This window comes from Rattus norvegicus, chromosome 1 (genome assembly GCF_036323735.1).
Source record: "Rattus norvegicus strain BN/NHsdMcwi chromosome 1, GRCr8, whole genome shotgun sequence".
In the NCBI taxonomy this organism is placed as follows: domain Eukaryota; kingdom Metazoa; phylum Chordata; class Mammalia; order Rodentia; family Muridae; genus Rattus; species Rattus norvegicus.
Genome location: NC_086019.1, coordinates 103,508,897 through 103,527,010, shown reverse-complemented (window position 1 = coordinate 103,527,010; position 18,114 = coordinate 103,508,897). Strand labels below are relative to the sequence as shown.

Below are 18,114 nucleotides of genomic sequence, written 5' to 3'. Positions count from 1 at the left end.
CAAAAAAAAGAATTAAACTCACACTCTATACTTCAAGTCCTGACAACCAGATCCAAGCCTCTTCCAGTTCATATTCCAGTCCATATGCTAACATAAATCCAGATGCAGGGTGGCATGGTGCAGATACCTGTCTTTCCAGCCTTTGGGAGGCTGAGGCAGACGGATCTCAAGTCCAGATTCATATCAGCAAGACCCCGTCTCATAACAACAGAAAGAACCAAAGCTCCAAAAGTCTCTCCCGGGTCTGAGAAGCACGACGTTAACAGTCAGCGTCCACAGCTACCCAGAAGCTCTGGCTCTGTGCTACACTGTCCTCTGGTTTCTGCTCTTTCTCTCCTGTCCCCTCCCTCTGAGGGATCTGCCCCTGGGTGGAATTTCTCCTTGCAGACTCAGAAAAGGCTTCAGACTAATAAATGCTCATTAGAAGGACCTAGTCCCACATCCCACCAGTCACCATGGCGTCCAGCCTGTAAACCTGACCATCCACTGCCTCTCTCTCCACTCTACCCAGCCCCACCCCGAGACCCAGGCTGGGCTAGGAGCTTATAAATGCAGTTAGTCCGGTGTCTGTCCCCCTTTGGCATCTTAGCTGCCCTGGATGTCACTGGAGGACCTGGAAGGGTGAGATCTTTGAGAGAGAACTTGGGAAAGTGGGTGGAGCAGAGAGGGGACCCTACAAATGCTTTGGTGTCCAGGAGGCAAATATTACCCTGGATGATCAGGGGTCATGGGTTTGGGGTCTTCTGTGTCCTTTTCCTGTTACTTCAAACTGAATTTGAACCAAGAGAATGTCTTGAAGTTTCTAGAAAGAACCTAGGCTGATGGGGTAGGAAGGGACAGGGTGAACTGGGAGGACGTCCCTGAAAACAGTTGCCATGGAGCCAAGAACACCGTCAGCAGGACAATTCAGTTCAGAACCACCTCCATAATGTGTCCCACGCTGGGCAGAGCTGGGGACAGGAGGGTGTGACCTGACTCCATCCTTCTTGAAGAAAAGGAGTGGGGAGCAGCCAGATCTCAGTATCTGCAGTCACTGCTACCATGCAGGGGAAGGACAAATGCCATAGAATCTTGATGACATCGCCTCTGGATTACCATGTCTTGGTCTTCCAAGGCTTGCATAGTCTTTCAGGATGAGTTGAAAGAGGAAATAGCAAGATGAGAAGGACTCAAATTCACTCCCCCAAACGTTCTGAGGTCTCTCCATGGGCCAGACTTGAACACTGGGTGGTATATGGGAATCTAGGGTCAGTTTGGTGGGATCTGCTTAGAAGGAGTTCTCAGTCTGATGAGGAGACACAACAGAGAGTCTGGGGATGGAGAGGAGGACAGAGAAGGTCAAGAGTTTGGACAAGCTATGCAGTCTGGGAGTGAAACTGCAGGCTGAAGTCCAGCACTGGCTCTGCCTAGGGCAAGGTCACAGAGACCCAGCTGGGCAGGGTGGAAGAGGAAGAGGAAGTTCATCCTTTCTAAGTACTACTGAGGACATGGGACTTTATTTAGAGGCTATCCGAAGTCCATGGGAGGCTTGATAGGAGAAAGGAGTGCTCATCTCTGCTCTAGAAAGGCAGATGGGATAGTGAAAGTCATTCAACACCTGAGAGCCTAAGGCATGAAGGTGGAGAGTTCAAGGCTAACCTGGGTAATTAGTGGGACACTGCCCCAAAATGAATAGTAAAAAGAAGGTTGGGCATGGGTGGTAGAGGGCATTTCTAGAATCCACCAGTAAGGGACAAGGAGTGTCTGTGGCTCAGTGCAGCTATTCCGTTTAGAGCAGAAGAGAGGAAAGAAAGAAGGGAAGGAGAGAGGTAAGCTCTCTAGGGATATGTGTATGGGGTAGACTACAGGAGTACTAAATTAAAGAGGACCCATGGGGGAGCTGGATGGAGTCCTGATCAAGGGCAATGGGGATGAGAGAGAGACCCAGAGGCTATTGAATAACACTGGGGTCTGCCAATTCTGGAAGGCACAGAGGACCCTCCAGAGATAGTGACCAGGAGGGAACACAGGTTGAGGCCGCGGAGATGGAAGGCAGATCAGTAAAGTAGATCTTAGTCAAGCATCATGCTGTGTAACTGTCCTCTCAGTAGTCAGGAGGCTGAGGCTGGACAATCATGAGTTTAAGGCCAGCCTGGGACATGTAGAAAAACACTGACAAAAGAAAAAGAAAAAGTGTGTCCTACAGAGAGGATGCACTTCTGTCTTCAGAAGGGTGATGGGGACAGATGGATCCAGTCTTACCCCAGTCTTTGTCATGCCCCTCAGATCTCTAAGACCTGGACCTTCCTCTACAATGTGGCTTCTCCTTGCTTTCATCTTGCTGGTGTCTGCAGGTGAGGGGCATCAAAGTCAGGTACTGGTCTGATCAAAGAGGGTGCCCCTTTCCCCAGAGTATCTGCACCCTGGAACCTGCCAGCTTATACTTCACCCACAGACCCCTATTTCCTTTTCCATCTGAGCCACCAGCTAAATGCCCCTGAATCCTCAATCCTGAGTCACCAGAAGTTCTGGGCCTCCTGAGCCTTTAAACCTGAGTTCTCAGGATGGTCTTTCTTGCTGTGTAACCTTGGGGAAACTCTTCTACCTCTCTGGATCTTGAGAGCTTTATAACTATGACAGTCATGGTGATGTCCCAGTCACATCGTGTAGATGACATATGGGACAAGCAATCTGGATGGTTGAGACACCAAGAGCTCAGGACATAGGTTTGAATCCTGCAGCTTGCAGTTCCCCAACACTGCAAGTCTAGTTTCCCAACCCTAGGAAGGAGGCAAGTAACCTCCCTAAGAATCCAGTGTGGTTCTCTTTGAGGTGTGTGAGCATGATGGGACAATTCAGACACTCCAGGCACAGTTATTCCCACACATCGACCATGTGAGGCAGAGGGCTTGGGGCAAGCCCAGTGGATACAGCACTTACTGTGTAAGCATTTGCTTTGTAAGCATGGCTGTGTGAGTTTAGATCCCCAATACCCACAGGGAAAGCCCAGCTGCATGCCTATAAACTCCAGAACTGAGAGGTGGAGTCAGGGGGATCCCTGGGGCTTCCTGGCTATCCAGTCTAGCCAGTCTCTAAGCTCCATGATTAGTGAGAAAACCTGTCCTCCAAGATAGGTTTCGAACTTTTGAGATGACACAAATGGTACCTGCTCTCAGGCCTAAATAATGGGGACCCACACTGTGGAAGAACGACCACTATTGCATTTCTTTACTAAGGAGCAGGTTGGAATCAGGGATGGCAACTAAACCAAGGTCACCCTGGGTGACAGGACAAACACAGACCAACCTCTGTCACACATCTTGTGGAAATTTTCAATGTAACCTGATGCTTTCTGCCCTGCAGAAATCTGGAGGGGTGTCCATTAACAATCCTCCTGTTCCACACATGACCTCTGCCCAGGGCTCTCAGCCCTCCCCCATGTTGCCCAAGCCTCCCCTTGGGCTCTCCCTGGGCTCTGCCTCAGCTGTGTGCTGCACCCAGCCAGAGCCTCCACCCTCCTCCAGCTGGGACCGGCTGGGTGCAGCTCAATGCCCAGCTGTTCAGCCAGTGTCCTCCTCCACAAGGCAAACTCACCTTTCCTCTGTTAAGCGCCTCAACTGCCACATCAGCACTCTCACAAGGAACAAAGGGACTGAATGTACTCCAAGCCATCTGTTCTCCTCAGTGAGAATCCCTGATACATTGCATTGTGCCACCATCATTATTATCTCTGAGGCATCTTGCAACAAGGACTACCCAAGTTGCCTGCTGCCCACCATTGTGTGTGACTTTGTTGAGGTCGGTGGCACAGACTACTAGGTAAAAGGAAAGAATGGGATGTATCCTAGCTTGATTCGCTGTTGCTGTGATAAAATACACTGGCCAAAAGCATCTTGGAGAGGAAGGAATATATTTAGGTTGCACCTTATACTTTGACATTGAGGGAAGTCAGGGCAGGAAATCAAGGGTGAACCACAGCAGAAACCATCGCTGGCTTTCGCACTGACTCCTGTTCAGCTAGCCCCACATCTGTCTCTCTGTCTCTGTCTCGCTCTGTCTCTCTGTCTCTCCCTGTCTCTCTCTCTGACTCTCCCTGTCTCTGTCTCTGTCTCTCTGTCTCTCCTTCCTCTCTCTCTCCCTCTCTCTCTAATGTTAATGAGTGCTTCCCCTGCATGTTTGTCTGTCTGTGCATCACAAGTGTGTGTAGTACACATGAAGGTCAGAAAATGGCCTTGTTGTTGAAATTACAGATGGTCTGAACCACCTGGTGGGTGCTGGGAACCAAACCTGGTTCCTAGACAAGAACACCCAGTGCTCTTAATCAGTGAGACATCTCTCAATTTCTTACACAGCCAAGGCAAATTTGCCTAGGGATGGTGCCCACAGTGGGCTGGATCCTCTGACATTTGACCAGCAATCAAGTCAACTTCCCACAGACATGCTTGGGCAAACTCTCAATTGAGATGCCTCAGAGGATCCTAGGCTGTGCCAAGTTGGAAGCTGAATTCAGACAGAATAAGACAAGTATGGTTCCTTGATTTTTCTTTGCTTTGGGACAGGGACAATGCTGTGTTTAGCCATGGATGAAGTTCCAGGATCAGGTAGAATCATGGTGAGGTTGAAAGTGGGATAGAGATGTGGGCATGGAATAGATTTTGTGGTCTGGGAAGGCATGGAGGCAGGGAGTTTATTTTGACTCAGGATGGGGAGATATTGTGGTTGGCATTGGATGTCATAGGTGAAAAATAAGCAATGATCAGTGTTGGGTTGTTTTTAAAGAGCACAGCTTTAGTTTGGCTTTCAATGAGGACAATATTTAGATTTTGGAGGGCATCTGATTTGAACCAAGTGGGGCTGGGTACTGAACATGGGGGACTGAGTTCTCTTGGGATGTGTTGAATCAGAGGAGGCTTGGATTGGTTTGGGCTAATGTTTGAGTTCCTGGGCTGAGTTGGCTCAAGATTTCATTGATGAAAAGTCGTGGTTAGTTAGAGTAAGGGCAAGAGTGGGTTGGTTGGTAGAGTTACCTGGCCTCCATCTCCAGCACCACAGACAACAGGCAGGGCGGCGCACACCTGTCGCCCCAGCACTCAGGAGGTTGAGACAGGAGGAGCAGGTGTGCATCCTCTCACTACATGGAATGAAATATTGAGGAAAACCCCTCCCCATGTACACAGGGTGACTCTGGAGGACCCTTGATCTGTGGGGGTGCCCCGAAGGGCATTGTATCCTGGGGTGATGTCCCCTGTCATACTACCACCAAGCCTGGAGTCCACACAAAAGTCTGCAGCTACATGGAGTGGATCTGGAAAAATATGAGAAGAAACTGACTCATTGGCCCACCATCTATGTCCCTCAAGGACCACCTGGGACACTGACTAAGAATCTGCCTCATTCCTACCTGAGAAAGCTGAGCCCCTCTGCATATCAGCATACACTGTTATCCAGGGTCACTCCCCTCCTGATGTCATCTGCTTAGCATGAAGAAAACAGAGTTGGTAGGGTGGTAGGGTGGATCTTTGATCCCAGCACTCAAGAATCAGTGGCAGGTGGATCTCTGATTTTGAGGCCAGCCTGGACTACAAAGTGTGTTCCAGGATAGCCAGGGCTACACAGAGAAACCTTCTGTTAAAAAAGAAAAAGAAAATAGTGCTGATCCAATTTTCTCTGTAAGGGTGTGACGTTCTTTCATTAGGGGTATTGTGGTAAATAATATTTGGGGGTTTCTACATCACCTTAGGCCATTTAGTTCCCAAATAAAAGACTCAAAACCTTTATAATTTCAGTAAGCCTTAAAGCACTACACTGGGCAGACATCAGCCCTCTATGCTCTTTTGTCTACTTCCCTCTCAATAACCCTGAGATGTGACTCTCCATGTTCCACCTGGGCCGCTCCTACTGCAAGGGGCTGGCCGTCATGAACATGCGCTCATGAACCACCTACCCAATGACTACTTCTTCCTTCTCCCATATCCTTTTCTTCTTGTGGTCCCTGTCTGAGACCCCAAGCCTAAAATCTGCTAAGCCTGCCTATCTCGCTTCTGCCTATAGGTGGTAGGCATCTTTATTAACCAACCAAGGATAACTTGGGAACAAGGTTTGTACAACAAAAGTTGGTACATGAGGATCTACTGGTCTTGAATCAACCAGGTCTTGGGGTACAGAATTTTGCAATGAATATAAGCAGCACTAAGCCAAAACCCTATAGGGCATAATGGGAAATGTGTGGAGGACTAGGATACAAAGTCTCCTGTTGCATGTTACCCAAAGACCCCTTCCTTGGGAGATGGTACACGGCTTCAGGTATGGCTTTGCTCTTTTGAATTAAATGTGGAATCACGGATCAGGGGTGTGACCTCGCTCATCCTTGGTTTTCCCATCTGTGACCTAAGTGACCACAACACATGTCTCCTAGGGTGTCTGTGAGGATTAAATGAGCTGTGCTTCTTAGCCAATCAGAACTGTGTCTGGCACTTTGTCCACACTCATGAGCTGTGTACCCCAGTAAGAGGACCTAAATCTAGATTTCCAAGATTCATCATTAGTTCTAGGATTCCCGGTGGCCAAGCCAATAAGGGAAATGTTCTCTTTGCCTTGTCTGCGTTGGTGACACACAATACAGGCTTGGACATGGTGAGCTGCCTTGCTGATTGCATCCAGGTCTCAGGGTTGAAGCCTGTGGCTTTACCATCAAGGATACAGGAGTCCAGTTTCTGATTCTCTTCAGAGACCCCAACCTGTGATTCTTAGGATCACTGAATGTTGAAACCTTTGATATTGATCATTGAAATCAACAGATTTTAGATAACATTGTTTTTATTGCAGGCCTTTATTGTGTGGGTGAGAGTGGCTGTCACAGGACATATTTCAAGAGTTGGCTTCCTTCTACCACTCAGGATTGAATTTAAAGGACGTCAGGCTTGGTAGCAGACACCTTACCCACTGAGCCATCTGGCCAACCTCAAAATATTTACTTATATATTTATTCCCTCCTGTCAGTCAAGGATGACCTTGAACTTCTGATCCTCCTGCCTCCACATCACACATGCTGGTTCTACAAGCATGCACCACCTCACCTGGTTTTACACACCACTGTGGTTCAAACCCAGGGCCTCGTGCATTCTAGGCAATGAGTCCACCACTTGGCCTGCATCCCAATCCTACTCATCCCCACACACACTTCTTTTGGAAGACAAGGTCTCATGTAGCCTGACCTAGAACTTGTTCTGTAGCTGAGCTGACCTTGAACTTCTGATCCTCCTGCCTCCACTTCCCAAGTGCTGAGGTAACAGGTGTGACCACCATGCAGGCCCTGTGGGCAAAATCTTCCACAAGGTAGGCAGTTAGTGCAGATCTTTTGGCTTTTGAAGGATGGGACCTTGAGTACCCTTACCTAGGAAACAAGAGAAAGTCATTGACTACAACACTGTTCAGGGCATGTGACACTCCCCAGGAATAACCCAAATTCTCATATTCTAGCTAAAGAACGGTCAGGCCGTGGTAATGTGCACCATAACTTCTATTTATCTTATTTTATTGCTTTGTTTTGAGACAGCTCTATATATAATGCTGGCTGTCCTGGAATTCACTATGTAGACCAGGTTGGTCTACATCACAGATTATTAGGGCCTAAAATCACAGAGATCCTCCTGCCTCAGTCTTCAAAGTGCTAGGATTAAAGGTGTTCATCATTATACCCAGCTCCCAAACTTCTAATAGGAACAATAAAATCAGTGATCCAGAATCCAGAGTCAAAGAAGGCAAGATTTTTGGCATTCATAAATAAATAAATAAACAAATAAATAAACAAATAAATAAATAAATAAGTAAATAAGTAAATAAATAAATAAAAGACGCACGTCTGTGGGGAGCTTGCAGACTTCTTGACTGTCACTGGTCCAAAGAACTTTTTTGAAGTGCTGATTTCTGAGGATCATCTTGGCCTTGAGGTGCAGGACCTTCCTTACAGCTGTGTTTTGGGGGTCACATGCTCCTCCACACACCTATCATACCCCTTCACTATCACCCCTGATCTTGCCATCTGGCTTTGGTCCCCAGAACATGAACAGGTCCAGGAGCAGCAGGCCCTTCCCCACCCAATCTCAGCCCTGGGAATGTATCCAGGGTGACCTAGGGCCTACTGGAGAGCAGATTCAACAGGGCCCTCCCCTCCCCCAGATATGAGGGTAAGAGCATGGAATCCACCTCCGTCAGCAAGGGCAGGGCATTGGGCAGCATCTGGGTGCCAACAGGGCAGGGGTGGGGCTGGGGGGAGAATGAGGAGTTTTTAAAGGCTCCCCAAGGACACTATACAGGTCCAAGATCACCACCTGCTTCTCCTGGACACCTGATACCATGTGGCTCCAGATCCTGTTCCTCTTCCTGTCCGTGGGACGAATTGGTGAGACGGGGGTAAGCAGGCATGGTCAGAGCCCTGACTCTCATGCTGCTTTTGGCCTTGGACATCCCTTTCCCCTCTCCCCTGGCCCCACCAACATTCTAAAGCTCCACCTGCTCCTCCCTCTCTGCCCCTGCACACTGCCAAGTCCCTCATAGTCCTCTCTCCCATGCCAGGCCCCTGCCCCCCCATTTTCCAGAACTTTCTCCTCTTCCTTAGCCACCTGATCATGTCTGAGCTTCTCCAGTCTTTCCAAAGAATCTTTCCAACCCCTGATGAATCTTAGGACCTCGGTTTCCCTCTATTTTGTTGTTTTCCCTAGAGCCTAAGATTCCAACCCCTAAGTCAGGAGCTTGCCCAAATCCCAAACTAGAGCCCTTGGCTGTCCAGCAGCTGTCAGCCTTCAGCTGTGCTCTCCACATCCTGACAACTGGTCCCCCATCTTCTCAAGTTGTTCAGTTTCTATCAACAGTTTCACTTCCCAAATTGGCTTGTGACATCAGATGAGTTCCCCAACCCTTTCTGGTGTGGAGGATCAGCCTATGTCCCTTCTAGATGGCTTTTTGGTTAAGTCTGGTTTTGGCAGGAGTAGTCAGGTTGCAGAAGCCAGTCTTGGACATCAAGTATCTTCAATGATCACTTGGATAGGGTCTCACTGAATGGGGAGTTTCCCTTTAGGCTAAATGGCTGTCTGGAAGACATCAGGGGACTCCTACTGCTTCCAATTCTGGTGTTACAGGTGCACACTGCCACACCTGACCTCTTACCTGGGTTCTGGGGAGTTCAGCTCAGGCCCTAATACTGTAGCAACCAAACCATCTCTGCACAGCTCTTGGGAATAAGCGCTGAGCTAGTGTCACTGGCCCATGACAATCCTCCTGCCTCAGCCTTCTCTGTGCTGGGATTACAGATAAATGATTGTCAAGCTTCCCTGTATCCAAACACAGTGCTTTGGCCCCCTCTTCCCTCCCGTGCTGCCCACTCTCATCCACAGGCCTCTTGTTCTTTCTAGCCCCACCAGCTCCTGTCCTGTCTCTCTGGAACCCCACTGCACAGCTCTAGTTCCCATTCTCTGCAGGACATCCCAAGACCCCAACACCTAACACTAGCACCCCACACCAACTGGGTCCGCCTCTTTGCCTCACAGTGGTCTGACTTGCTTTGACTCCTTTTCCACCCCTGTGCTGTCTTGAGGCTGCGTCCAAGAGAACCCTGAACCTCACCAACACCCTGACCATTTGCCCCTGCCCACTCCGTAGGAAGCAGGACTGTTCCCTCACATCCCCCAGAGTCTCCTTCTCCCACTGCTTGTCCAGACTCAAACTATGTTCTTAGGGAGCCCCACTCTCTTAGGTATCATCTCCACCACAGACCCTAACAGGAGCCCACACCCAAGCCTCGACCCTGCCCCTTTGATCTGGAAACCCCTCATTCTCTCCCATCCCAGCTGGTCACTTCATGCCCAATCCAGAAAACCCCAAGTCATCCCCAAGCTCCCGTTTCTGGATTCATTTATTCCCTCAAATCTAGTTTTCAGGGGCCTCACCCTTTCCAGAATTCCCAAAATCCAACCAAGGCCCTGATGTCTTTTCAAGCCTTGGAGTCTTTAAATGCCAAAGCCTCTTGGCCTCTGATTTCACTCTCATTGGACTAAGAATAGACTGGAACCCCCTCCCCCCATTGCCTGCCATCCTGTAATGTGATTTCTGCTTCAGGAGTTATCTCTGTCCCCACAGCATTGATCTCCCTACAGAGGATCAGCCATACTTGAGTCCCTTCCCCACATCCTCTGGCCATGTCCCAGCCCTGTCTAACTGTGTCCCCCAACACTACAACCATACACGTATCTGTTCCAACCATACCCCCACCCCCGTTTGCTCCTTACAGATGCTGCACCTCCTGGCCAGTCTCGGGTTGTTGGAGGATATAAATGTGAGAAGAATTCCCAACCCTGGCAAGTGGCTGTCATCAACAGATACCTCTGCGGGGGTGTCCTGATAGACCCCAGCTGGGTGATCACGGCTGCCCACTGCTATAGCCAGTGAGTAAGGGAGGGGACAGGAATGACTCCAGGACAGGCTGTGGTACTGAATGGCAGGAGAGTGGGACGGGCTCAAAGTCTAAAGAGGTCCAGCGGGGCTGGACCCCTGGCCTATCCATGACCTCCTGGGTCTCTTTGCTCCTCTCTCCAGGCTTGTGTTCATGTTCTGGTTCTTTCTTTTCTGCCTTGTTGTTCATATGTCTCCTGCCTTCATTCACATCTGAATGTCTCTGTGGCCATCTGTCACTCTGTGTCTCCTCCCCCGGTCTTGGTCCATCTCAGTCTGGGTCTGGGTCTCATGTGTTCTCTTTTATTACTACTGACAATACTGGAGAACAGGCCTAAAGGACACTAGGATACAAAGTCATGTCCCTGAATGTAGGGTGTCCCTGAATGTAGGGTGTGAGAGAAGTCCTCACTCTCATCAGAGAAGTTTGGCCTTTAGGATCTTCTGTCCATTCACAGGACACAGGGAAGGGCTGGTCAGAGCTGGATCTGGGTGAGGTAACTGAGTACAGAGGGAGAGCAGGATGCTGGCAGTGGGGTAGGGGAGTTAGGGAAGGGGAGCTCAGACTTGGGCTGTGGGCCAGGCCTTCCCCACTGGAGAAGTTCAGCCCAGTTCCATCTGCACCTGAACAGCTCTCAAGTCCTCCTCCTCCTCCCTGTCCCCTCTTCCCTTGTCTTTTGTATCTGTCTCTCTGTCTCTAAATGTGTTTGTATGTGTGTGTGTGACTGTCTCTGTGTGTGTATGAGACTTTCTGTGTGCATGTGTGTGTGTGTGTGTGTGTGTGTGTGTGTGTGAGTTTCTGTCTGACTCTCTTCTTTCCTCCCTCCCTCCCCACCCCCTTTCCCTGTACTCTGCCCAATCTCCCTGGTTGCCTCTTCTCATTCAATCCATCTCCTTCACTGCCCTCAGCAATTACCATGTTTTGCTGGGCCGAAACAACCTATTTAAAGATGAACCCTTTGCACAGTACCGGTTTGTCAACCAAAGCTTCCCTCACCCTGACTACAACCCATTCTTCATGAAGAACCACACCCTATTTCCTGGGGATGACCACAGCAATGACCTGATGCTGCTGCACCTCAGTGAGCCTGCGGACATCACAGATGGGGTGAAGGTCATCGATCTGCCCACTGAGGAGCCCAAGGTGGGGAGCACCTGCCTTGCCTCAGGTTGGAGCAGTACCAAACCCCTTGAGTGTAAGTCTAATCTAGGAAACACAGCTGGGTGTGAGGGGGAGGCAGAAAGGACCTGGCTGGGGTCTGCTCACCACCCTCTTGTCTCCTGGTCCACAGGGGAATTCCCTGATGATCTCCAGTGTGTGAACATCAATATTCTCTCTAATGAGAAGTGCATCAAAGCCCACACACAGATGGTGACAGATGTCATGCTGTGTGCAGGAGAGTTGGAAGGAGGCAAAGACACTTGCAATGTGAGACAGCCCCTCCCTGCAGAGAGGTGAAGGGATGAGAGAGGGAATTGAGATTCTCGATTCCCACTTCCACACCCTGTCTAAGCAGATGCTTCACTTCCTTCCTTATGGAAGTGATGTGAGTTGGGAGGGGAGGACCCTGCAGCTGGTACTATTCCTCCTTTTGACTTGGATTCAGGGACTGGCCTGTCCACCCTTTACTCCCCTGAAGAGATGGCCTCCCAAGAGCTGGGTTCCCTTCCCTACTGGCCAGAGCTGCCTCTTAGAGTCTCCCTGTGTCTTCCCCCTGAAGTCAGTTCCAGGTTTTCAAGTAGAACCCAACTGCCAACTCCTTCTTATTCCTGTCCCTCTCCTTCTTTCAGGGTGACTCAGGAGGCCCCCTCCTCTGTGATGGTGTGCTTCAAGGCATCACGTCCTGGAGCTCTGTCCCATGTGGCGAAACCAATAGGCCAGCTATCTACACCAAACTTATTAAGTTCACCTCCTGGATAAAAGAAGTTATGAAGGAAAACTCCTGAGTGTCATACTGTGCCCTGGTCTCAATAAAACCCACCATGCAGCACACATGTTCAAGTTCTGATTCTCTCTCGCCTTCTGGAGTCTGGAGCTGGGAGTCCACCCAGCTAAGGTCTGGACTCCCAAAGCAGGTCGGCAAGGGATAAGGGTCCATGTACGGTTGACTAAAGGGATGGCCTTGAGAGAAAACCAGACAAAAGGCTCAAACCAAGTCAGGGATTTCCCAGTGGTCTCCTCTGGCAAAGAATATGTTCAGATCACAAAGTTTAGTAAAGCTAGACACACCAGAAAGGTCGTCTCCAGCTAGGCCCGACCCTACACCAGAAGCAGAAGAGATGACAAGCACTTGAACGCTGAGAATTTAGAGTGCCGGCCTGGTTTTATTGAGTCTCGGAAGCCAGGAGGGAGACGAGGATGTTATATTAATTAAACCTTTTCTTCCTGGAAAGGGGTCTGTCCACAGAAGGGTATGGACTGCCCCCAAGGCTAGGCTACAGAGTATCCCCATGGAACCCATGGGGTGTATGTCTCTGGTAGGGCTGGACCAAAGATGAAGGGTGACTTAGCGGCATGCCCTGTGGGGCAGAGCATCGGCCGGCTTGGGAAAAGGGCCACATTGCTCCCACTGCTTGGGACCACAAACCAGTGTCTTTTCAAAGGGACATAGCCCCACCTGAGAGTATTGGAGGACTTTCAGAGGAGGGTCCCTGCCAAGACTCAGGCAGTAAGGAGTGGGCCCTAGAACAGGGAGTGGGGCTTGCCACCTGTGTCCCCAGGGTGCTACCTGCTCTCAGGGGAAGTATGGGACCTCAAGGGAGGTCTGATGGAAACTGAGCCCCAGGGACCGAGGTAGAGGCATTTGGCTGCGGGGACTCATCAGTGTCTTGAGAAGTTGCGTCGTCCCTCTGTTGGGGAGGCCCGGGGTAGTTCACAAAGCTGCTTGCAGTAGACAGCTTCTGGGCGGGCTCCACGCTTCTGGCCGAAATGGACAGCTGCTGCAAGTGCAATGAGTGGTGTCCTGAGGCCCAACGGAAGTAGCTGAGCCTCCGCTCCATGAAAGGCGTTCTGTAGCTCCACATCCGCACTTGGTTGAGGAAGGACAAAGTCCCTGTGGGAAGGGACCCCGTGGTCACTCAACTCAGAGCCCCACCCCAAGCCCCAACTCGGTCCTGGAGGCTTGACCCCCTTTTTCTGGGCTCCAACCCTGTCCTGCCCAGGACCCGCCCTTCCCTGCGAGGCCCCGCCCTCACCGGCCCACAGCATCAAGACACTGGTGCACCAGCACAGGTAGGAGGCCAGCTGGTAGGATACCCGTGTCTTCAGGTGCAGCCTATTGCAGTTGGAGGCAAAGAGCTTCAGTCTGAGGAGAATTAGCAGCTCTGCACTGGGGTGGGGCCCGAGAAGGACAGAAGGCTAGACAGGGAACACCACCCCACAACCCGAAAGGAGAGAAATAGATACAACCACCCTGACATTCTTCAAGTGGACATACACCCACACACCACACACACACAAACACACACACACACACACACACACACACACACACACAGGACAAATGGATACACACTCAGTACTCAGAGGGGAAAGGAAAATGGGAGACAAAGCCATCAGTCACAACTACTGAGCATAGACTTTTAATCTCAGCTACTTATGATGCTGAGGCAAGAGAATGGTATATTCAAAGCCAGCATGGACTAGAGTGAGACCACAGCCAGTGTGAGCCACAGAGAAACCCCTAGAACGACACAGAGACACCCCTCTCCCTCAGAACAGCAGAATTGGAAATCTAGCCACACCTCTGGGTAGGAGGCAGCTCTGGGCTTGGGTGGAGAATCTCCAGTCACCCCTGTCCTTGCCAACACTTACCAATGCCAATGCTGAGGAAACTGAAGATGAAGTCTATCTTGTTCAGGCGTCGGCAGGCAGGTCAGAAGGAGAGGAACATGGTGGGCAGGAGGATGAGGCATAATGCCAGGGCCAGAAATATGATGCCCTTGCTCATGTGAGTGTAAACTGGGGAGGAGAGTCAGAGGGATGACTACAGTCTCCCCCCCTCCCCGCATTCACATCCCTTCCCCATCTCTCCTCTCACCTATGGAGTCCAACCTAAGCATTCCAACAGCTGGGAAGGAGACCCATCTCAAGGCCTGCCTGAGCAGTTTAGAGACACCTAGACCTTATCTGTCTCAGAATACAAAGTATAAGCAGTCCAGGGGGCCTGGGGTTGTGGCTTCATTGGTGGAATGCTTGCCTAGCATGTGTGAAGTCCTGCGCTCCAGCCTCAGCACTGTGCTGAACTGAGGTGGTAGCACACTCAGGGGATCCCCGCCCTTGGAAGGAGGATCAGAAATTCAAGGTTAGCCACAGCTACTCATTGGCCTGGAGGCCAGCCTGGGCTACATGAGACCCTGTCCCAAACTAGGCAGAGGATGGGAATATAGGTCAGCACCTGTCTAGAATCCTCCAGTGAGGGTCTGGGGCTTACTTCAGAGGTAGAGCGCCTGCCTAGAATCCTCCGATGAGGTTGTTCTGAGGACATGGCTCAGGGGTAGAGCCACTGTGGAGTGTAAGGCTCTGGGTTCAAACCTCAGCAAACAGCAACCCCACCCCCCAAAGGAAGAAAAAGCGTCACCTCCACTCACATTAGCAAAATGACTATGTAGAATGTCTAAAGTAATCCTACTACCACTCACAGAGTTACATACCACCACCAACAGTGCCCCTACTGTGAGCTCTTACCTACCCCCCAAAAGAGACTCCTGGGAAAGCGCACATGGCCCACCCCATAGTCACCTCTGGCACCCATTATCAGGACCCACAGTCTATGTATACACTGACCAGTGAATTGGCCCACGTTGGCACACTTATGCCTCCTGCAGTCAATCCAGATGAAGCCAGTGAATGGACAATACACATAGGCCATCCGACCATCATCACGCCAAACACCAACAAAGTTGCCAGGAAGGTGAAGAATAGGGACCCACCTAGGACCAACTTTCGGTCCTCCTCCCAGGAACAGAGCAGGTCAGCTGGGGAGGGAGAACGTTCTGGGGATCTGGGTCTTCTCTCCAAGCTCTCACTGCCAACCTTCATCCTCATCCTCATTTCCATTCCACCCTCTCATCTACAACCAGTTCCCTGGGGAAGTGTCTGCAGCTCATCTCCAACACCAGGTCAACTCTTCCCATTCCCACTGGCCTCCTGTGACGCAGTACACCTATCTCAAACTCCAGCTGACTGATGATGAATGCATGACTGGATGAGTACATGAATGAACTCACGAGTGCACGAATGCATGCTTCCTGTCTCACCCTTTAGAGCAAAGAACAGTGTAGTTTCCAGAACAATTTAGGCACAGAGGCCAAGGACACAGAGGAGCCCAACTGGTCATCTCCTCAGTTAGCCTGGATTTGGGCTAGCCTGGCATTCTTGGAGCTTATACTGCACACATGCATACACCCAGGTCAAATGGGATCATTGCCATGAGAGTTGAAATAGTCTAGATGCTCAATGACAGGGGGTCAGTCTGAAACCTGCAACAGCAGCTAGGTGTCAAAGGCTAAGTATTTCTTCTTCTCTGTAACAACCCATGCTGAATGAACTCTCCCACCCAAACCCTAAAATAAAAACAATATTCCTAAGTACACATAGCGGTCCTGTGGAAGAACAATCAGTCTTTGTTTCTGTGGCCATGTTATTTTTATTAGCCTAGGCTGAAACAGGTCCACAACCACAGACTTTTTATTTACTGTCCTAAGCAGTAAAGAAGTTGGTTGCAAGAGGGACAGTACATTCACTGCTAGGACAGCAAGCAAAGCTGATCTCCAGAGACACCATCTCCCCAGGCTGCCTGCTGGGCAAGCATCCATGAAGGGCAGCCTGGGAAGGGACAGGAGAGAGGGCCTGGCTGGAAGAGACACAGCAGACTCGTGTCTCCTCACAGTGTTGCTCTGGCCTCTCCCAGCTGCAGGGCACCTCAGCAGTGTGTCAGGAAATACTGTCAGCTACATTCCTCATCTCCTTGGCAGCCAACGCTGCAGGTCCAGGTCCTCACACTGTCTTCAGCAGCCTGCTGTCAGTAGAGAAGAAAGGCAGGGTTAGAGTCTGTGGGGCTTGGCTGAGTGGAGGACTCGGGGTGGGAGTGGAAGGGCAGGAAGGCTGGGTTCTGGAAAAGGAAGAGGCTGAGGTCAGGCTTGGGTCAGGAGCGTGTAGATTGGGCCCTTGAGACTCCTGAGGGGCAGACTGGAGAGACACCATCTCATCAATACTGAGATGGGAATGTCACATGCTGTCCAGGAGTCCCATATCCTTGGAGGAAGATCTGGAAGCCAAGAGGCTGAGTTCCAGTTGTGTGTGTCTGGGAGCGACATGTCCCTTAGAGGCAGGGACAATTGGTCCAGGTTGTCAGGGAAGAGCATGGGACCTCCAGGTTTCCAAAGAGATGGAGAAACAGGTTCTGCCCTTCCATGGTCTCTTCTTCTTTCCATGACTCTGCATGGGTGCTCCAAAGATAGAACAGTGATCCACGTGAAAAGGGGTTTGGGGGTTTATCCCACCTCACCCAGAAACCAGGCTCTGAGATCTACTGCCATGATCTGCCATGCCATGACCTTCACCCAGTTCCCAGGCCAGGGTCACACTGTGAGCTCACTTGTGTCCATTTCTAGGGACAGCCTGTGAGATGCTCCCTGGAACCTGGGTCAGACGAGCATCCTGTGAGGCAAGGGAAGCTGGTTGAAAGGGAGCTGAGGAGGCCAGGCTTTCAGTGATGGCTACTGGGTAGTATCAGGAAAGGCCTGCCTTTAGAGGCATCGTCTCCTTCCACTGGCCTTCCAGGTCTCTGAGAGATGTTGAACTGTGCTGATAACCAAGGATCTCAGCCATGTCTAGAACAAGGACTAGTCAGGGCGCTTGGCTCACAGGAACTTATGTGTCAGAGTGGAGTTGGGGGCGGGGACTCCTCTGCAGTCCTAACTGAGAGGGACTCAGGTGACAAGTGTGGGGTCCATTTGAGCATCAGGATGTGCTAGTTTGCGTTCCTCTGAACAGTTCAAATACTGAGTGGGTTGAGGGCAGGGGATGGGTACTGGGGAGAATGGAGGACTAGGGCACAGCTGGGGAGAGTTCACCCGGTCAGTGGCCAGGCTTTCGCTCTGATTCTCCTGTGATACATCAATGCAAATTTCAATCCAACCAAATATGAGCTCCAGGTCTTTGTGATGTACTGAGAACTCACGGGGTTTCTGTCATTTGGTATTCTCTCTTGGCCTGAGAGAATATGGCCATCTGTGGAGAATGCATGGAAACGGAGGGTGCTTAGGGAACTCAGTGAACCCCACATCCTCCACAGGAGCTGCACTCTCACATGCTACAGGCTCAGTCATGGAGGGTCCTTCTCCTGATGGGAGGGTGCTGGACAGGAGCATCTGTGAGCCATGAGGAGCAGCCCTGCGACAAGGGAGTGCACATCTGCACGTGTGAGGGTGGAGTCAGAGGTTCTGAGTGCTGAGACCGTTTCAGCTTCATTAGAGCCTGGACTCGGGCTGTGAGGAAAGTGCTGGGGACGCAAGCAGGAAGATCTGAGTTCCAATCCTAAGAACTCGACCACACACCCCTTTCTAAATGAGCCCTGTCACCCAAACACACACACACACACACACACACACACACACACACACACACACACACATACACACACACACACACACACGAAGCCCCTGTTGATGTGAGTTGTGGGGACA

General features: G+C 50.7%; 1 protein-coding gene across 2 annotated transcripts; it reads left to right on the top strand.

Annotated features, from left to right (window-relative positions):
• The first annotated feature begins 8,334 nt into the window (after nt 1-8,334).
• Klk1c12 (kallikrein 1-related peptidase C12) lies at nt 8,335-12,372 on the top strand. 2 transcript variants are annotated; one of them, NM_001005382.2, is made up of 5 exons: nt 8,335-8,380; nt 10,265-10,418; nt 11,335-11,621; nt 11,718-11,854; nt 12,217-12,372. In NM_001005382.2, the coding sequence occupies exons 1-5, from the start codon at nt 8,335-8,337 to the stop codon at nt 12,370-12,372; spliced, it is 780 nt and encodes a 259-aa protein (NP_001005382.2). The 2 variants fall into 2 exon arrangements, with proteins under 2 accessions (NP_001005382.2, XP_017444409.1); XM_017588920.2 differs by having other exon boundaries at nt 11,326-11,621.
• The last annotated feature ends 5,742 nt before the right edge of the window (nt 12,373-18,114 follow it).

Coding starts and splice junctions, on each gene's coding strand:
- Klk1c12 (XM_017588920.2), top strand. CDS start 8,335: ATGTGGCTCCAGATCCTGTTCCTCTTCCTGTCCGTGGGACGAATTG. Junction 8,381..10,264: donor CCTGTCCGTGGGACGAATTG/GTGAGACGGGGG, acceptor TGCTCCTTACAG/ATGCTGCACCTCCTGGCCAG. Junction 10,419..11,325: donor GCTGCCCACTGCTATAGCCA/GTGAGTAAGGGA, acceptor CATCTCCTTCAC/TGCCCTCAGCAATTACCATG.